The sequence below is a fragment of the Cnephaeus nilssonii genome (assembly GCF_951640355.1).
Source record: "Cnephaeus nilssonii genome assembly, chromosome: 21".
Taxonomy (NCBI): Eukaryota; Metazoa; Chordata; class Mammalia; order Chiroptera; family Vespertilionidae; genus Cnephaeus; species Cnephaeus nilssonii.
The window spans coordinates 31,334,164-31,354,509 of record NC_137092.1 but is presented as its reverse complement, the minus strand read 5'-3'; the positions used below and the strand labels follow the sequence as shown (position 1 = coordinate 31,354,509).

The window sequence follows — 20,346 nt, the reverse complement described above, 5'->3', positions numbered from 1 at the left end:
CTGGCCTGGCCAAAATGGAAAGAGAGAAAAGATTTTCCTAATAGTTAAGATTTTCCAGAATCTGTTTTGTAACTGTCAGGGGACTAGATATCATGGGAGAAGGATTTAAGGCAGGTTTGTCCTTAAGAGAACTAGAATATTTTACATTCCTACCATTAATCCAGAGTTACATATCTCATCTCTTTATATAATCTCATGACGTCTCCATTTTACAAATAACATTTTTTAATTTGCTCAGATTCACAGAGGGAATCACATATTCTGCATCTCTCCTTAGTAGGCCCAGGATCACAATCTGGACTAACGTGGATACTTATAGTTCAGTAGCCACTCCCGCAGGTGCTCCAATTTCAGTCTACGTGAGGTTCCTCGGGCATGTTGTGCTATTTCTAGGCCCCTTGCCTGAACACAGGGAGTTCCCTCTGCTTGGAACGCCCTTCCCCCAACTTCATCTCCATAACTTGTACTTATCCTTCAAAACTTAACGCCAGGGCCACCTTCTCCCAGAAGCCCTTCCCCCTCTCTGGGCTGATTTGGATGGCCTGTTCTGTACTCCTCTAATAACTTCTCATCTGCAAAAGATGGTTAATGATATCCACCATGAAAACGGAAACAAGAATGAAATGAGATCATCGTCATGAAAATGGCTAGCACAAGGCAATATGCGCACCCTTGTTATAGTATATTATTAGCTATTGTGCCTTTTAATTTACTTGCCTGCCTGCCTTATGTTTAACTACAACTTCCTTAAAGGAAGATAGCAAATATTGCTCAGCTTTTATATTCCTGGCACCTAGCATAGCTTAGATTATTTATTAGTGCTCAATACATGTTTGGAAAGGCTGGGTGAATAAACAAATGGAATACTTTTCCTCTTTTCCTTCCATTAAAATGATTTAATGTCTCATTTCCACACTCTTGACTCTTGGGTAACTTAGGGGAGGAAATAGAAGATGTCACAAGTTTCCCCTCATTTCAAGCCCGACAGTCTACTCGAAAGAGCTACCTGCCTAGGGTTAAACGTGGGAGTTGAAAAGCCACATTCATTTCTGCTTTCATACAAAATGCACTTATCACAGTAGGAGAATTGACATGCTATAAAACACAAGGTCAAAGAGAACTGGAATGGAAACAATAGCGGATAAGAGATGTCAACACTCTTTTGCAAGAGGGAAAGTAAATGGACGAGTGATACGTGACTTAGCAAACTGGAGATCGCTGGAGGAAGCCCAAGTGCCCATGGCAGGAGGCCAACAAGAAGTCACAGAGCCCAGGAGAGTCTCAGGAACCAGGGCATCGGGATCACAGAACAGAGAGGGACAGAGGGGCCATCCACAGGAGACACTCCAGATCCCCTCTCCTGCCCTCCAACTGAAGAAGGAAAGTCTATATTTTGGAGAAACTGGTCTAAGAGGCAGCGGGCTCAGCAGAGCGTGGGTTTAGGCATGGAGCTAGAAGCAGGATTAGAGAAAGACTCCATCCTGAAAGATGAGATTCCCCAGCTCCTTGTTCTGGCTCAGCTCCCGGAACACCAACAGCCGGGTTTATATCCCGCTCCAGCCCACACGAGGCAGAAAAACTAAGGATTCCTCTGTGTAGAAGATATTCAACCAAAGGGAAAACAACTAACGGCCCTGATATTTGGGGTCCCCCAATGAAAATGTCCAGTACCCTCTGGATTACCCTACAATAGAGCCAACAGCTAGCCAGCCCTGCCTGTCCACACAGAGCTTCCAACAGCCTAGGAATGGACTCCAAGGATCATCAATCATGGAATAAAAGCCTCTGACATTGAAGATCAAAACTCCAAAATAATCAAAAGAACAGAAGAAATAGTTCATTCATAACAACATCGAAATTACCCCTGAGATAAGGGAAAAACAGGGCCTCCATGAGTGAAGACCGGGAAACCAGTGTTTTTAAAAAGTAGTAGGGAACAAGAAAGAGCTTTTTAAAATAAAAATAAAAATGCAACTAGAAATATAAATTTAAATGAAGCATCGCAAGATAAAATTGACAGAATCTCCTGGAAAGCAGGTCAAAAAGGAAAATAAATTTTAAAATAAGACAATAACAATAAGAAACTGACAAGGATCGATCCAGGAGCACTGACAACTTCTAATATGAATTCCAAAAAGAGAGCACAGAGAAAACGGAGTAAAATACATTAACCCAAAAACGAATGTCTCCAAAATTTCCCACAATGAAAGATTTGCATTTCCCTATGGAAAGGCCCCAGTGTATGCTCAACACAATAAATGAAAAAAACTCTCCCCAAAGTACATCATTATAAATGTTAGAACCCCAGCGATAAAAGAATCCCAAAAGTTCTCGAAAGAGGAAAACCAGTTCACAAACCAAGGATCAGGAATCCGGGCAGCAACTGGACTTTGCAGGGTCAACGCTGGCAGCTGGAAACGGAAAGGCAATCCAGCAGTGTCTCCCACGTCCAGGAGAACACAATCTCCAGCCTAGAAATCCCTACCCAGCCAAACCATGAGGGTGAAATAAGGACGAGCAGGCAGGAGCTGTCACCCTGGGGTTTTGTGGCCATGACTTGATGGATGGGTGCCCATGTGAAAAATGTTAAAAGTAAAATAGCACTCCTTCGTCCAAGGTCTCAAAGAATTTCCTTACCACTTAGGAAGAGTTAACCGGGAGAGAAGTCGGAGTTCCCATGTGGGTGGCAAAGGGATGTCCCAGCCACCAGCAGCTTATCAAGCTTCTACTGCAAACTGGCAAAGCAGGATTGAGGGCTCCAAGAGGGATGCCACCAAGGAAAAAAATCAGATTATCCAATGAATTGAACGGATTTATTTTTCTAGCTCTTGTCAGAGGATTTGGAGAACATGGACGACTAAGCAAGCAAACAAAAGTGTGATTGTAAACTCTAATAAAGGGGGGAGGTGGGAAGAATAAAAGAAAAGAAATGCAATCAGTACATTACATTGCTGAGCTGTAAACAATTGGTAATAATAATATGAACACTGACTACTGATTTAATTAAAATGATGAAGACTAGTACTAGGAATCTAGAAGAAAGGAAATGAGTCTCTACATGTGTTGTTAAAAAAGCAAAACCCTAATATTTCTTAGTAGAAAATCAATAAATAATTTATGAAATTGCATAATCAAAGAACAGTAGTAAAAGCATATTGTTTTAAAATATGTGGTTAATTCTCAGAGGAAAAAAAATAAGATTTATTAAAGGGGTTGCCAATGTGGCTCAGCTGATTGGGCATCATCCACTGCACCAGGAGGTTGCCAGTTCGATTCCAGGTCTAGGACAGATGCCTAGGTTTCAGGCTCGATCCCCGGTAGGGGGCATGCAGGAGGCAGCTAATTGATGTTGTGCTCTCACATCAATGTGTTTCTCTCTCTCTCTCTCTCTCTCTCTCTCTCTCTCTCTCTCTCTCTCTCCTCTCTCCCTCTTCCTTCCCCTCTCTCTAAATCAATAAGCCATTCTTTAAAAAACAGAAAGGGGTGGCTCTGAAACGAGGTTAGGGCATGGAGATATGAGGAGTAATGATTGCTGTTATTCATAAGCCTTTATAGAAATTTTTTTTTTTTTTGAGAGAGAGACAGAAAGTTCAATCATAATGGCGACTCCCATGGATTACATTCAATCCACCAGTCAACATGTTGATGCCTGGAGCCCTTAAATTAAGTCTCAAACAAGCTACAATTAAAGTACTTACCTAATTACCCAGAGCAGTTTATCAGACTGTCTGTCCACAGCTTGCTTCAGAATCGCCTGGGGAGCTTTGTAAAAATACAGATTCCTGGGTCTCACCATTGATAGGTCTGGTTCAACAGGTCCCGGTGGGGTCTGGGAATCTGCCCTTAGTTCCCCCCATGACTCAGTGGCACTCCAAGGTTTAGGAACCACTGGGCTAGAGCAGAAATTGTCAGTGTGCCTACGTTGAAGGGGGTCAGGGGGTTCTGTGCGATTTGTGTGTGTACCTGTTGCTGTGTACATGTCAGTGCATTGTAAGTCTAGCTTGCCCCCTTCTCTCTCTTGCATCCTCTTTTATCTGAATTTGACTCTTCAGTCCCTCTGGACTGCTGAACACATTGCCAGAAAGTTCCCCACCCTGGTGATTTTTAACCCCTCCAGTCTGAGCCTTCTCTCCCAACCCTGGGGCTCCCTCTGCTGGCAGAAAGTCAACATCCTAAACCACCTACCTAGATCCATGCTCCTTCCAAGCCTAATTAGGTCATTTTTCTGGGCTGTTTCCACGCCCTCAAACGTCATGACCCCGCCCATCAGACAGAAAGAAAATTCAACCAACCTGGAAGGACTTGCTTGCCTTACAGGTGTGAATTGCATTTAAAGATCAGGAGGGAGCATGACGAGGCAGAAACAAGAGTGAGAGGCACATACTGCAGTCAACCTTCTCCTGCGGAAAAGGAGGCCTTAAGGCAGGTGTCCTCAAACTACGGCCCGCGGGCCACATGCGGGTGTTTTTGCCATTTTGTTTTTTTACTTCAAAATAAGATATGTGCAGTGTGCATAGGAATTTGTTCATAGTGGTTTTTTTTAACTATAGTCCGGCCCTCCAACGGTCTGAGGGACAGTGAACTGGCCCCCTGTTTAAAAAGTTTGAGGACCTCTGCTTAAGGAGTTCTTCTCCCCACCTTCTTCCTTACCCTCAACCTAGAAAGATGGATGGATGTGGAAGACACAACCTTCTGCCTTCAAAAAATCAAAGGAAGGAAACACGTTAGGCTGAGAAGCTCATTGGATTGGGAAGCAGAAGACAAGGTTTCAACAGCCACTTTCGCTCCCCCTCCTCCATTCTCCTTTTTTGGACCCCATGCCACCATCACCGGACCCCATAAAGCATGCCCCTCCGCCAATCATTCCCTTCTGTCTGTGGGCTCTAACGGACCTTTCCCACAAGCTGAAAACACGCTCAGCCTGACTCAGTGTCTGGCCTGGGAAAAAATGCTCAGGGACAGTTTCATGACAACCTAACTCATTGCTATACTAAACATCAAAACCCTCCTTTAGATCTACACACCTCTCAACGCCTCAAACATATTCCCTCCGGGCCCACGCTGAACATTATTTCCTCGTGCAACCTCACTCTTCTAGCCATAGCATCCGGCTTTAGCTCCTTCAGAACTCTCCGACGCAGGTCCCCAGTGATTCCTACACACCAGACCCAGTGCATTCTTGTCACTTCTCACCTTCCCTGGACTCTCAGAAGCTTCGAAGCTGTGACCTCTCCCATCTCAAGGAGACCTCGGGGGATGGGCTATTTTCTTCCACCGGAGACTTCCACGATAGCACTAGTAACACTTCATACATTTCATTTATTTCCACGCCTGTCAGGAAAGCATTGTGTTTTGGGTTTGTTTTTCATTCATAGTACCTGACACGTAGTAGGCACTAAATAAATGTCAGCAGATGCAACCTCCACTCAGCCACGTGGGAGGCATGTGTCCTCGTCCTCCTTTCCCACCCAGAGTCCTTTGGGAGGCTGTCTGTGGCCAGGCTCCTGAGCTCCATGGTGGAGAAGGTAAATGGGTGGTCTCACCTCTACTCTCAGTAGCCACGGTCAAGGATGTCCTGTCCGCACCTGAGGCACAGCTTCCCCGTGTTCCCTAAGCTCTGTGCCACGTCTAAGAGTCTCAGATAAAACATAAGATACCCGGTTACATCTGAATTTCGGATAAATAATGAAAATGTGTTAGCATAAGTATATCCCCTGCAATAGTTGAGACTACAGGTATCCTAAAAATGTATTCATTGTTTACCTGCAAAGCACATGTAAATGGGTGTCCTGTACTTCCATCTGCTACATCTGGCAGCCCTGCTTCCCACCTGGGAAGCGGTTCCCTCTAATGCTGGTCCCTGGCACCCTAAGAAAGCCACCCGGCTATGGCTGCTGTGCCACCTTGCTGTGCTCCCTAAAAGCCGGGCAGAGCAACCAGGGAACAATGCCGAGAGGTGGTTTTTGCTGGAGTCCGTCCTCTCAGCTGTGTGGGGCTCGCCCTCCACTCCCTTGTGTACCAATGTTTCACCCAAGTCTTCAGGCAGTGGCTTCTTCAGTTACTGTGTGGACTCTGCCCTCCTCCATGGCCGATGCCAGTCCATGGGAGCGAGGCCAGATGAAAAAACCTGACAAACCCGCTAGGACATGTTCTGAGCTGCCTCCACTCCACCCCCACTGAGGGGCAGGGATCCACGCTGGCTCCGGGCCTCATTAGGATACTGGCTCTTCTCCAAGAGGCTCCTAGCGCTCCCAGCCACAGGTGGTCTGCTCCACCAGCGCCCCCACCACAGACCACAAATGACAGGAGGGGACCTGACAGCGCACACAGGGCACCCCTAGTTCATTGTTCCACATCGGAGCTTCCATCCATTCGGTGGAAAATATGAGTAAATCTGTCCATTAGGAGGAGGGTCATGCAGAGAGTTGATGAATGATAACCTCTTCCCCGGGGGAGAGAGAGGAAAGGGAGGAGGGGGAGGAGAGAAGGAGTCCCTGCTATTAGAAGAAACCATAGTCGTGTCCATCGCTGGGAACAGATTTCAGTGGCCTGGCACAGATTTACAAATTCCTCCCAAATCAGCCCTAGGGAACTGGCCTGGGGTGGCGGGGTGGAGAGAAGGGGGAATTTTATACATTCTAATGTTATGCCAAGATCCTTTCCTGTCTCAACAAATGTGTGTTATTCTCCCAGGGAAGGCAGCGCCTCCCAACAGGGAGCGTTCACCCACCAGTTACTCTGGGTCTGCTCGCTATTCCCCTGGCAGGATTCATTGTTTAAAAAAGAGGCCACTTTCTTAGCAAAGCTACTGATCAGCCCTGAAAAGCACAGTAGCGGTTTGGGTCTCAGAAATGACAGTAACTCCTCTGGAGATCTGCATGTTTAGGCCACATGAATGCAAATTTCCCCCTGGCTGCTCCTTCTCAAGTGTTGACCTTCTCCTAGTAGTCCTCCCAGGCCTGGCCCATCCCCCAGAGTCCCTTCCCCTTCAACCCCTGTGTTCCTCTCACCTTGTTGCTTTTTCTGGACCCCCTTTAGTTGGTTGGGAATGAATGCCTGGCTGGCTTCCCACCTGCACCTCCAGCTGAGGGTAACCCATTCTCTGTGGGTTTCTGAAAACTGCCAGGTTGTGTTCATGGTATTTCACGGAAAGCCTGCTCTGAAATGTAGATAGTCAATGCATTGCAAAGAAGTGGTGGCATGCAGAATGGTAGCTCTACTCTTAATTTTTTGAGGAGTCTCCATACTATTTTATATATATACTAGAGGCCCAGTGCACGAAATTTGTGCAAGAGTAGGCCTTCCTTCCCCCAGCTGCCGGCACCAGCTTCCCTTTGGCACCTGGGACCCGGGCTTCCCTTGCAGCCCCGGCTTCATTCAGAAGGACATCCAGTCTAATTAGCATATTATGCTTTATATATATATATATATATATATATATATATATATATATATATATATATAGTTGATTTCAGAGAGGAAGGGAGAGGGAGTGAGATAGAAACATCAATGATGAGAGAGAATCATTGATTGGCTGCCTCCTGCACACCCCACACTGGGGATGGAGCCCACAACCTGGGCATGTGCCCTGACCTGGAATCGAACCATGACCTCCTGATTCATAGGTCTACGTTCAACCACTGAACCACGCTGGCCAGGCCATACTGGTTTCCATAGTGGCTGCACTATTTTAGTTTTCCACCAGCAAGGAAAAGGTTCCCTTTCTTGCACACCCTCTCCAACACTTGTTATTTCTTATATTTTTTTATAATAGCCATTCTAACAGGTGGGTCCCAGAAGGGAAAGTGGGGAGGGGAGGGAGCAGTGGGTAATGGGGGTCAAATATATGCTAATGGAAGGAAATTAGACTTCAGGTAGTGAGCACACAGTAGAGTACACAGATGTTATATTATAATGTTGTACATCTGAATATTCTATAATACTATTAACAAATGTTCCCCTGATAAATTTAATTTTTCAAAATGAGAGGCAGCACAGAGGAGTGGAGTACACAGCTAGCTTTGGTGCTGTAGCAGTGAAAGCAACTTTACTTGCTTGGAGAAAATTTGACTCGAAAGAAATGCGAGGTGAAACGGTTGTGTTTCCTTTCATATTTTTTAAAAGCTCTAGAAGAGGACTAGGGAGTGGGGCTGACAAAGTGAGAGGAACACAGGAGTTGAAGGGAAAGGGACTCTGGGGGATGGGCCAGGCCTGGGAGGACTACTAGGAGAAGGTAAACACTTGAGAAGGAGAAGGAGCAGGACATTTAGAAGCTTTAGAAGAGGACTAGGGAGTGGGGCTAATCAGGTGTGACCAGAACACCGAATCCCAGGGATTTCACTGCTTTTTAACTCAGTCCAGGAAGTCAGCCATCTTCTCGTTGCTGCAGAAACTCAGAAACACTAAAACAGCAAAGATGAAAACTATGTCGTCCCTGTCCTCCAGGAGTTTATAAGCAAATGAAATATGGCATGTAAATATGGACATACAGTGATCCGTGTTTATTATGTAACTAGAGGCCCAGTGCATGAAAATTCATGCACTGGAGGGCGGGGGGTCCCTCAGCTCAGCCTGCCCCCTCTCATAGTCCAGGAGCCCTCAGGGGTGGGAGGCGACCCGGCGATCAGGGGAAGGCGACGCCCCCCACCACATCTCTGCTGCTGCCACTGCCGGCAGCACAAGCCTCAGCCAGCCCTGGTTACCTGAGCCTCAGGCGGCCCTGGGCAGCTGGGCAACTGCCATTGGTGATTTGCCTGCGCCTTGGGCCGGCCCTGGGCGGCTGGGAAGCTGCCATCTGAGGCTTGCCTGCGCCTCGGGAGTTGGCTGGGCAGCCACTATCCAAAGCTTGCCTGAGCCTCAGGCATTGACTAGGCTAAAACCCACATATGCAAATTTCTTTGTGATCCTCAATAGTTTTTAAGCTTGTAGAGGGATCCTGAGACTAAACATTTTAAGAACTGCTAAGAATATATACCATTATGCATTGTCCTCATTTCTCATTAATGTATTTTACTGACTAAAAATTATTTCATCTAATTCCATGAATGTTACTTTGTTGGGTGCTTTCTCTGTCCTTGTTTTCTGGCATGGTAGCTATTAGGTCATCAAGTTATTCATCTGTGTGTAAGTTGATGTCTGTGTTTATATGTCTTTTGAGGCAGCACAAGTTTGGACTTTATTTTTTAATTCAGCCAACAATCAACTATAGTCAATGCATTAGTTTTATGTTCTATCACCCTGCTGTTTATCCTACTCATTGTTATTTTTTATTTCTTTAAATTATCTTTTCAGTAGTGAACTTTAAATTTTTTTTATCAGACAATAAACTTTCCTAGTCTGTCCATCTTTCCATCCTTTCAGCAGCATCATATTTTCAAGCAATTGTTCCTTCCTATAATTTTATTATTAATAGTACAGTATTAAGAAAATAAGCATAGCCGAAACCGGTTTGGCTTGGTGGATAGAGCGTCGGCCTGCGGACTGAAAGGTCCCGGGTTCGATTCCGGTCAAGGGCATGTACCTTGGTTGCGGGCACATCCCCATTGGGGGGTGTGCAGGAGGCAGCTGATCGATGTTTCTCTCTCATTGGTGTTTCTAACTCTCTATCCCTCTCCCTTCCTCTCTGTAAAAAATCAATAAAATATATTTTTTTAAAAAGAAAAGAAACATAAATTTCCTTCCCTCTAGAGATGAAAATGGAGTCTAGTCTTTAACATACCTTGGTAGCATAAAGTCAGTTATAAAATTATGCATATAACTCTTACAGTTCTGACCATAGGTAATATAATTTTCTACTTAAATTTTCCTTTTTATTTTTTCTATTTTGTCCTCCATGGACCTTGAGCTCTATCTAGCCCTTAACTATTCTCAAATTTCCATTGTTTTCTGAAAGTGAACTTTACAGCTGTGGGTCTCTGTTGACAAATTATTTTATCTCTTTTGGGTCTTCAATTCTTTTCCCTTACTCTGAAGTGAAAGTTCAGGGAGCATTTCCAGATCCTGTACTTGGGGTCATAACTGATTTGTCTTAATATTATGAGAATCCCCCAACCCCTACCCTCAACCCATATTCCTCGTCCAAAGCCCCATACCCGTTCTTACCATCACATGTAAATGGTTTTCTCAGTTCTATTGGTAACTTTGCAGAATTCGAATTTGCTCTGTGATAGGGTAATTTTTATGGTTTGGTTAGTTGGTTTTAAGTTGAAAACTTAACAATAATATATCATCAATTCATTCTTTAAGAATTGCTCCTTAATGAATTCTTACTATAGACATACCAGCGTGGTTATTTCTATAATTCTATGATAAATTCTAAATGACTAAGGGTTTCTCCTCTATGGTCCTGTATTGTTCCAGATCAATTTTTAGCTGGATGTGGGATTTTCGGGCCAGTTTTGCCTCAATGGTGCTTGCTGCTTGTTCTCCTGCACCAGGCCTCCTCTTGCAGCAACTTCTCCGTGGTTCCCATTCCTCAGTAGCATTTACAAGACCCAGTTTAATAGCTTTGTACCGTTTTGGGGTTTTGGCACTCATTATTCCTTCTTTATTTGCTATTAAAGTCTTAAGTGTACATTCCGTTGCACTTTCCTGGGAGTTTTTTGTTGTTGTTGTTGTTGTTAATCCTCACCCAAGGATATTTTTCCATTGATTTTTGGGTTTTGGTGTGGGTTTTTTGTTTTTTGTTTGTTTGGGTTTTTTGGGGGGTTTTTGTTTTTGTGGGGCTTTTTTTAGAGAATGGAGGGGGAGAGACAGAGAGAGAGAGAAACATTGATGTGAGAGAGAACATGAATTGGTTGCCTCCCGCACAGGGATCAAGCCTGCAACTGAGGTAGTGCCCTGGACCGGAATCAAGCCCAGGACCCTTCAGTCCATGGGCCAATGCTCTATCCACTGAGCCAAATCGGCTAGAGCTTTCCTGAGAGTCTTGCCATCTGGGTTCTGGCTGGCTTGCATTCCCTTTTGATGTTGTAATACATGTTCACTGAACTTGTGTGAGATTTATCGGGCTTGTTTATTTTCCAAGAACATATTTTGCACATATTTTCTTAAGAAGCTTATTTTTCTGTATTGGGCTATTATTTTTAATTGCTTCTGACTAGGAGGTGGGACTGAGAATGAGATTTGACTTGAATTTGGCTCTCTTGGCTATACTCATATTCCCCCCAGAAGCCACACACATAAATGTGCTCTGAAATGGGGGTTTGACATGCACTTTTGTAAAGTCGCCGGTTCCTAGTGTAAATGGTGTTCAGATGAACATGGACTCAGGGTAGTGATGCTGGGAATTCAGTCCTGTACAGTCATGAACTTGGCGATCTGTAAGTGTCTTCTTGCTCAATGCAATGGAATAAATATTGTTCATTGTGAAATCTACCATGCAGGCTGCCAAGATAAGTGCGATCTCACCCATAGCCAATCGCTGCTCTTACAGGGAAATTGGCTAGCACTGTCTGAGACTACTCCAGCCTCCCCGTCCCTGATGTCACAATTCAGTCTGCTGCCTGCCTGGAAGGCTGTAAAAAGTTGTGTAGGTTCTCTCTGTGTGTCCTACAGGGCTCCTCGTGCCAGATCCCTGTCTGATGGCTTTTATGAAAAACTATCTCCTACCCATTCTGGGGATCTTCTTGGCCTACTACTACTATTCCGCAAATGAGGAATTCAAACCAGGTAAGTACAAATATGTCTAATTTTGAAGAGATAGATAAAAAGAAAAAACAAAAAAAAAAAAAAACGGGTAGCTGGAGTGCCTGAGGATCATCATGATTTCCTGACCTCAAAGCTGTAGAACGACAAGGAACCCTGAGGTGGGAGAGGATTTCTGTGTCCTCCAGCCACAGGGGATGGGTAAGAGGAGTGTGGGGAAGGGAAATCACATAGCCAAGAGCAAATGGTCCGTGTGGTGCTTGGCCCCCTTAATGAAAAGCAATGTCAGATCCCCTACAAAAATAAGGGTAACTCCAAAATTCACAACTCAGCCAGCTATTTGAGCTCCATGGAAGGACTGATAAGTGGGAGTGCAGAAAGTAGTCTGGAGTTGATGACTAACTAGAAGTGAGGAAAATCCCTGGGATTTCTGAGAGCACACGTGTTTTGATTACTTTTTGCATTTTTTTTTCAATTGAGCAAAACTGGCTGAGTCCAGAAACACCTGGAACTCTAGTGTTCCCGCTAAAACGTCTGTCCATGGAGGGTTGTTACGTTTTGTTGTTGATTTTTAGGAGAAACAGTAGGTAGACTTGGTTTTGACCAACCAAGCCAAACTTTCATTTCAGAACATATTTATGAAAGACTTGAACTTTCCTCCACTGATGTATGCACTTTGAAATAAGTTGATCTGGAATCATAACCGTGAGGCATTGAGATAAGGCTGCCCGTGACAAGGGCAGGAGGAGGAATGTTGCTTCCAAGTTGGGTTTTTTTTCCTCACTTCCTTTTGGGGTTTCCCAGAGATGCTCCAAGGAAAGAAAGTGATTGTCACAGGGGCCAGCAAGGGGATTGGAAAAGAGATGGCCTATCATCTGGCGAAGATGGGAGCCCATGTGATGGTGACAGCGAGGTCAGAAGAAGCTCTAAAGAAGGTGAGGGTTCTGTGTCCACAAACACACACATGCTCACATGCCCAGATGTATTTTTATATATACTTACGGATACATGCCAACACAAAGAGGCTGGCACATCCATACACAGATGCATACACACACATAAGCACACACATACGCATGCACACATACATACAGGTTTAAACACCCACAATAATATGAAAATATGCATTTCAGTGTTCATTCCCATGCACATATATATGGAGAGACACAAAGTTCTTGGGTTATATGTACTCATATTCATGCCTCTACACACACAGTTATACACAAAGTCACAGATATGTAGATATGTACTCAGATATCAAAATTCCAGTACCTACACGTGAATTAATATTCTTGTACCCATGCAAACTTTCACACACATGCCCTCTCATATGCTCAGACTCACAAACCCAAGGATATAAAAACATTCACAAACCTAGGGCTACCTACACAGAAACTAGGATCGTTCAAAAACAACTATTCACAGAAACTCACATACACAAATCATAGACTTGAACCCAAGCAGGTGGTGACTTATCCATTTACACCCTACCTGAAATACTTCCAGAAAAGTATTAAAGATTATGTTGGATTGCATTTAGCAACACACACACACACACATTCACTAAATTCACATTCATGCACATAAACCCGCTAACATTTCTTATCAAAACAGTGCTGTGAACAACTCATCTAAATCTCCATTACTTCAGAGGCTGTCCCCAAAGGTCTGTAGCCAATACTACAATAGTAGTAATTGTACCTCATCCCACCATGCTTTTGACATTGTGTCTGTAAGGCTGACTCTGACTATCATGTAGCTTATAGATAGACAACATGTTTGTATGAGAATCCTAGGAACTACTTCAGAAGATACAGAATCCAATTTTCAGTCATCCCAGGTCCAGGAGATTTGCTAACCTTCAACCATAGAACCAGGATGACAAAAAAACAAAAGCAAGATAACACACACCAGACCACCACTTGAACAATCTCAAGATCCTTATCAGAATGCACTGTGCTGGACTGCACCTAGAGAACTCTTCAACCCCTTCCCCATGATTTCTTTGTTCTGCTTTGCCTCTCCCTCCTTATAAAAACTTCTGCCTGGCCTGCCAGATGGCTGGCTCAGTAGTTGAACATTGACCTATGAACCAGGGCACATACCTGGGTTGTGGGCCCGATTTCCAGTGGGACATGTGCGGAGGCAGCCGATTGATGATTCACTCTCATCATTGATGTTTCCATCTCTCCCTCTCTCTTCCTCTCTGAAATCAATAAAGATATATATTTTTTTATTTTTTTATTTTTTTTAATATATATTTTATTGATTTTTTACAGAGAGGAAGAGAGAGGGATAGAGAGCTGGAAACATCGATCAGCTGCCTCTTGCACACCCCCTACTGGGGATGTGCCCGCAACCAAGGTACATGCCCTTGACCGGAATCGAACCTGGGACCCTTGAGTCCGCAGGCCGACGCTCTATCCACTGAGCCAAACCGGTTTCGGCAGGATATATATATTTTTAAAAAACACATACCTCTGCCTATACTGAGATGATAGGCTTTATGACAAGAGTCCCGCATCTCCTCAGGTGACCAGCACTTGAATAAAATCTCTTTCCTTTTTCACCAGCATCATGTCTCATGAGTTTGGTTTTCGTGTTGGCAAGCTGTCAACCTTGGATTCCGGTTACAATACTGAAACCAAGGTCACTGTGTCCCTGCAGATAGTAGCCGACTGCTTGGAGCATGGAGCAGCCTCGGCACACTACATTGCTGGCACCATGGAGAACATGACCTTCGCAGAGCACTTTGTTGCCAGAGCTGGAAAGATCTTGGGTGAGGCTGCTTCTCTTCTCTCCTCCTCTGGACTTCCTCTATCGTCTTTGCTCCTTGGGACTTGGCTCGGGGAGGTTAGGAAAGGGAGAGGGGGAGGGGGAAAGAAAAGGTATCAACCCCTGATAGTTTCTCTCAACACAGTCATTTCTTGCAGGAGGACTAGACATGCTCATTCTCAATCACATCACCAGCACTAATATGCAACCATTTGCTGGTGATATCCACTTAGTGCGCAGAAGTATGGAGGTCAACTACATCAGTTATGTGGTCCTGAGTATGGCTGCCCTACCCATGCTGAAGCAGAGCAACGGAAGCATTGTTGTTGTCTCCTCCATGGCTGGTGAGTGGGCAGGGGACCCTGTAGAAGGTAGGAGCAGGAGATGTGCTAGGGATGATGTCGGGGGCTCTGTAGTAAACATGAGGTTTTTTTTTTTTTACCAGTTCTCATGCACAGAAATAACACAATATAAACTGGAAGTTGAAATGCTCACAGTGATATTAAGCAAAAGGCAACTGTCAATTTTCCCGTTTGCGTGGGCAGGCAGATATATAAATAAGAGATGTGGACATGCACACTCAATGAGGAGCGCGCATGCTGAGTAAGAGAGCTGCCATTGAGAACAACGGGGGCAATACAAAATGAGGGATCATTCAAAGTAGATGGGCTACAAGTTCCCTGGAAGGAACGGAGAAAGACCAGCAGTTCAGAATGCCTATCGGAAGCCTACTGGCTTGTGATCTACAAATGGAAGTCCAATGGGACATCGAGAAACTGCTAGAAATACAGCCTGTCCTGATACTAAGAGAGAGACCTGGCCACTATGAGTAAAAAGAATTTTGCTTCTTTCATCTACAAGAGCTGTAGGTAGGTGAAGTTAGTTGATGCAAAGGTAGAACTGAAAAGTGAAATATTTTAACAACATACTGTTGCCTAATCGGCGGGTTAAGCTAAGGCAAAATGAAATAAACAGAAACAAACACACCATATTATTAACAGACCTGCCTAGAATTGGGGTATACTCCAAATCTGAACTTGCTACCCTAAAAGTCCAATCTAAACAACCAACGGGGTAGGGAGAGAGTGTGTACAGAGGAAGAGAACTGTGTGTGATCAAGAGAAGTCCCTGATGTTCTGGATGGTGGCAGCATCAGAAGTTGTCCCCAGTAAAAAGCGTGGGGGATGCCTTGGTGCATTTCATCATAGGTCCCAGAGAAAAATTTTTGATTGGTTGTTTTGATTTGTTGATTAGTCAGTTAGAAGGATGTGGCTGGAAGGTGCAAACACCAGCATCAATGTCAGCCATCTCAATTTCATTCCTGGCAATGTGAAACCAACAGCCTAGAGGCCTTTGTAAGTTCTTACATCCTTCACAAATGTTAGTTATTGCTGTGACTGAAAATGTCATCGATGTTATAAAGAGCTCTACTTCCTGGACGGGAGAGGCCTGCATGGTGGTGGGATAAAAGGGCAATGTGTCTGCACTACCCGCCAAACAGTGATTGATATGCATTCCTGCGCCTCCCAGGCAGCACAGACTCCCCACCCTCCCCAGACACAGCCTCCCTCTCGGCTGAAAGGAAGGGAGAGCTTCCAGATGCCTACTGAGTGGGAAGGGTGCTGAGCACATCCCCAGTTCACCCTAGGGCACTGGCCAAAACCCTCACATTAGTCCTGGTGTAGGTGGCTTTGAGGATTTCAGTTGATTAAATCATACACTCACTGATGCAAAGACATGCATCATCTTTGGCTGAAAATTTTAACTTTCTATAACATACACACAGTGTGACTGTTCTCGAAAGGAACAAGAATTACTGTAGAAGTCCAAGGGCATGGTGAAATGTTGATAACCTCTGCTTCCACACATCATCTATACCTACTAAACATCACTTTGTGATTTTTGTGAAATCTTGGAGATGGAAATCTAGTTGGACTACTATCCTTCAAGTCTATTGGTTCTATAGCCAAAAGAATTCAGCCTGTTTGCTTAAAGCATGTCTTTGAACTGCCAAAGTCCAGACAACTTCGCTCTCTCTCCCTAACTGAAGAATGGCTCTGTTCTATGCCATATTCTTTTAAATAGTCAACATCAATGTTCATTAATCGTTCCTCCTTAAAATCTGAATTTCACAAACATGGGATGCTAAGTCTCAAAATGAGGTCAGCCAAGGAGTATTGGACTGGGTTTTTAACCATTCCTTCCAGGGACTGGATTAAGTTGTTTATAGAATTATAGTGATAAGCAATCATTTTTATCCCAATGCATGTCTAGGCATTGCATTACATTGAAATCTTATCCCTGATGAACATGAATTCTAAAATCTTCAACAAAATATTAGCAAACCAGATCCAGCAATTCATTAAAAAGATCATACTCCATGATCAAGTGGGCTTTATTCTGGGTATGCAAGGTTGGTGCAATAGCTGCAAGCAATAAACACATAAACAAATTGAAAGATAAAAATCACATGATCAGATCAATAGATGCTGAAAAAGCATTTGATAAAATCCAGCACCCATCTATGATTTTAAAAAAAACCTCTCAACAAAATAAGAATAGAAGGAACATATCTCAATTTAATAAAAGCCAGATATGACAAACCTACAGCCAACATCATATTCATTGGGCAAAAACTACAAGCATTTCCCTTAAGATTGGGAACAAGACAAGGATGTCAGCTTTCACCACTCTTATTTAACATAGTTCTGGAAGTCCCAGCCACAGAAATCAGACAAGAAGAAGAAATAAAAGGCATCCCAATTGGAAAGAAAGAGGTAAAATTGTCATTATTTTATGAAACTGTATATAAAGTAACCTAAAGATTCCACACAAAAAAAAAAAACTTTTAAAACTGGTAAGTAAATTCCACAAAATTGCAGGATACAAAATAAAACCCAAAAATCTGTTGTATTTTTATACACCAATAATGCACTATCAGAAAGGGAAACTAAGAAAACAATCCCATTTATAATTACATCAAAAAATAAATAAGATAAGATACCTTGGAATAAATTTAACCAAGAATGTAAAAGATCTGTACTCAGAAAATTGTAAGACACTGAAGAAAGAAATTGAAGAAGATACAAATAAGTTAAATCTGTTCATGAATAGGAAGAATTAACATCATTAAAATGTCTATACTACCCAAAGTAATCTATAGATTTGATGCAATTCTTATCAAGATACCAATGGTGCATTTCACAGAAATAGAACAAATATTCCAAAAATTTATATGGAACTACAAAAGGCCTCAAATAGTCACAGCAATCTTGAGAAAGAACAAAGTAGGAGGAATCACACTACCTGATATCAAACTATACTACAAGGCCATGGTAATCAAAAGAGTATGATCCTGGCATAAAAACAAGCATATAGATAAAGAAACAGAATAAAGAGCCCAGAAATAAACCCACACTGTTATGGTCAATTAACTTGACAAAGGAGGCAAAAACATACAATGGGGTAAAGATAGTGTATTCAGTAAATGGTATTGGGGAAACTTGAGAGAATTGTGGGGGGGGGGGGGGGAATGAAACTAGACCACAAGGATAAACTCAAAATGAATTAAATCCTTACATGTTAGACTTGAAGTCATAAAAATTCTAGAAGAAAACATAAACCTTAAAAACCTTAAACATTTCTTGGCGCAATACTTTTTTTGATATAGCACCTCAGGCAAGGGAAACAAAAGAAAAAAATAAACAAATGAGTCTACATCAAACTAAAAAGCTTTTGTACAGCCAAGGAAACCATCGACAAAATGAAAAGACAACCCACTGAATGGGAGAACATATTTGCCAATGATACATCTGATGAGGGGTTAATATCCAAAATTTATAAAGGACTGATATAGCTCAACACCAAATATACAATCCAGTTAAAAAAAAATGAGCAAAGGACCTGAATACAAACTTCTCCAAAGAAGACATACAAATGGCTAATAGACACATGAAAAGATGCTCAACGTCACTAATCATCAAAGAAATGCCAATTAAAACCACAATGAGATATCACCTCACATTTGTCCAAATGGACTTGACCAAATGGATACCATCAATAAATCAACAAGTGTTGGTGAGGATGTGGAGAAAAGGGAATCCTCGACACTGCTGGTGGGAATGCAGACTAGTGCAGCCACTGTGGAAAACAGTATGGAGTTTCCTCAAAAAATTAAAAATGGAACTGCCGTTTGACCCAACAATCACACTCCTGGGAATATATCTGAAGAAACCTGAAACACTAATTGAAAAGAATACATGCATCCCTATGTTCATTGCTGTGTTATTTACAATAGCCAAAATTTGGAAACAGCCCAAGTGCCCATCAGTAGATGAGTGGATAAAAAAAGCTGTGATACACTTACATAATGGGATACTACTCGGCCATAAAAAAAAGAAGGAAATGTTACCCTTTGCCACAGCATGGATGGACCTGGAGGACATTATACTAAGTGAAATAAGCCAGTCAGAGAAAGGTAGTACCATATGATTTCACTCATATGTGGAATCTAATGAACAAAACAAACTACCAAAATAGAAACAGACACATGGATAGAAAACAGACTGACAGCTGTCAGAGGAGAGTGGGGTTGGGGAGCTGGGTGAAAAGGGGAAGGGATTAAGCAAAGCAAAAAAACTAATAGACACAGACAATAGTATTGTGAGTACCAGTGGGAAAGGGGGTTGGGGAAGGTAACATAGCGTAAAGGGCGATGGAAGGAGACTTGATTTGGTGTGGTGAATACATAATACAATATACAGATGATGAATTGTATACCTGAAACCTATATAATTTTATTAACCAATATCAGCCCATTAGAGTCAATAAAAGAATTTTTTAAACTGGAAGGCAGGCCACCCCACATGTGTATCCTACACGTTACATACACACCCCAGACCCAATCTCTCTGACATCCAAGGTCCATCGTGAAAACAAAACCCCTTCTATCAGATGCAGGGGACAGGGGGGTAAGTGAAATAATGGAAAGAGAATGCCTACATGGTATTTGTGAAATAAACTGAGACACAGATATTAATATTCCAATTTGATTGAGGGGGGATCACTGGATTAAACATAGAACATTTGGAAACATCTAGAAAAGGTTTATCTGCCATTAGTCAAATGGGTCTTCATGACATAGGTTCCACTTTAGAAAAGTGAAGGTCATTCCATTGTCATGCCCTTTAGCTCCATGAACTTCATAACTGTAGTACATCACATCAATTACACACTAGATTTACTGGGTGGAATGATGGGAATGTTTTCAAGGCATTGTTTGCAACAAGTGACAATTTTATAGGTAAAAGGTATTTAGTACAGTCGTCCTTCAGTATCAGCAATGGATTGGTTCCAGGACACCACCATCATCACCCCAGCATGCTCAAGGCCCTTCTGTCAAATGGCATAGTATTTGCATATAACCAACGCACATCCCTCTGTATACTTCTGTGAAAAGAGATGACTGGAATCATCTTATACTCTGGACTTCGTCTTGTTGGACAAACAAATTGCACCAACCTTGCTGACTTGCACAAAAAAAAAAACAACAAGTTTTTTGCTGAGAAAGAAACTTTCTAAGACTGTACCATATAGCTGTGCTTCCTAGAACTATGCAAAAACATTTCTTTCCCAATAATGGAAAGTCAGTGTTCATGAGAAGCCAATGACTTCCAAAAGATAAATTTCCCTTTGATCATAATCCTTGGTAAATGGCTAATGTAACCAAAATGTTAATCTCAGGCAGGACACTTTTCTAGTTGCTTCCAGAATCTGTGTTTCTGAATTTCAGTTCAAAAGCCCAAATAAGGGTTTTTCTTACCTGGCAGCCTTACCTTTTTCTCTCAGTCAACACTCTAAATCATCTTTAGATTACATATAATACCTAATATAATATAAATACTATAAATAGTTGTTATACTGTCT

General features: G+C 42.8%; 2 protein-coding genes across 3 annotated transcripts in view; one reads left to right on the top strand and one right to left on the bottom strand.

Moving 5' to 3' along the window:
• The window catches only part of LAMB3 (laminin subunit beta 3), a 95,920-nt gene that overhangs the window by 64,757 nt on the left and 10,817 nt on the right, over positions 1-20,346 (bottom strand). The gene's annotated exons all lie outside the window — the stretch shown is intronic.
• The window catches only part of HSD11B1 (hydroxysteroid 11-beta dehydrogenase 1), a 30,144-nt gene that overhangs the window by 1,874 nt on the left and 7,924 nt on the right, over positions 1-20,346 (top strand). The window contains exons 2-5 of one of the 2 annotated variants that reach the window (XM_079761948.1): positions 11,557-11,670; positions 12,451-12,581; positions 14,314-14,425; positions 14,580-14,765. In XM_079761948.1, the coding sequence (XP_079618074.1) occupies positions 11,583-11,670; positions 12,451-12,581; positions 14,314-14,425; positions 14,580-14,765 (517 nt within the window). In that variant the 5' untranslated portion in view covers positions 11,557-11,582. Of the gene's footprint in view, positions 1-11,534; positions 11,671-12,450; positions 12,582-14,313; positions 14,426-14,579; positions 14,766-20,346 lie in introns of both variants that reach the window. The other variant, XM_079761949.1, reaches the window with a different exon arrangement.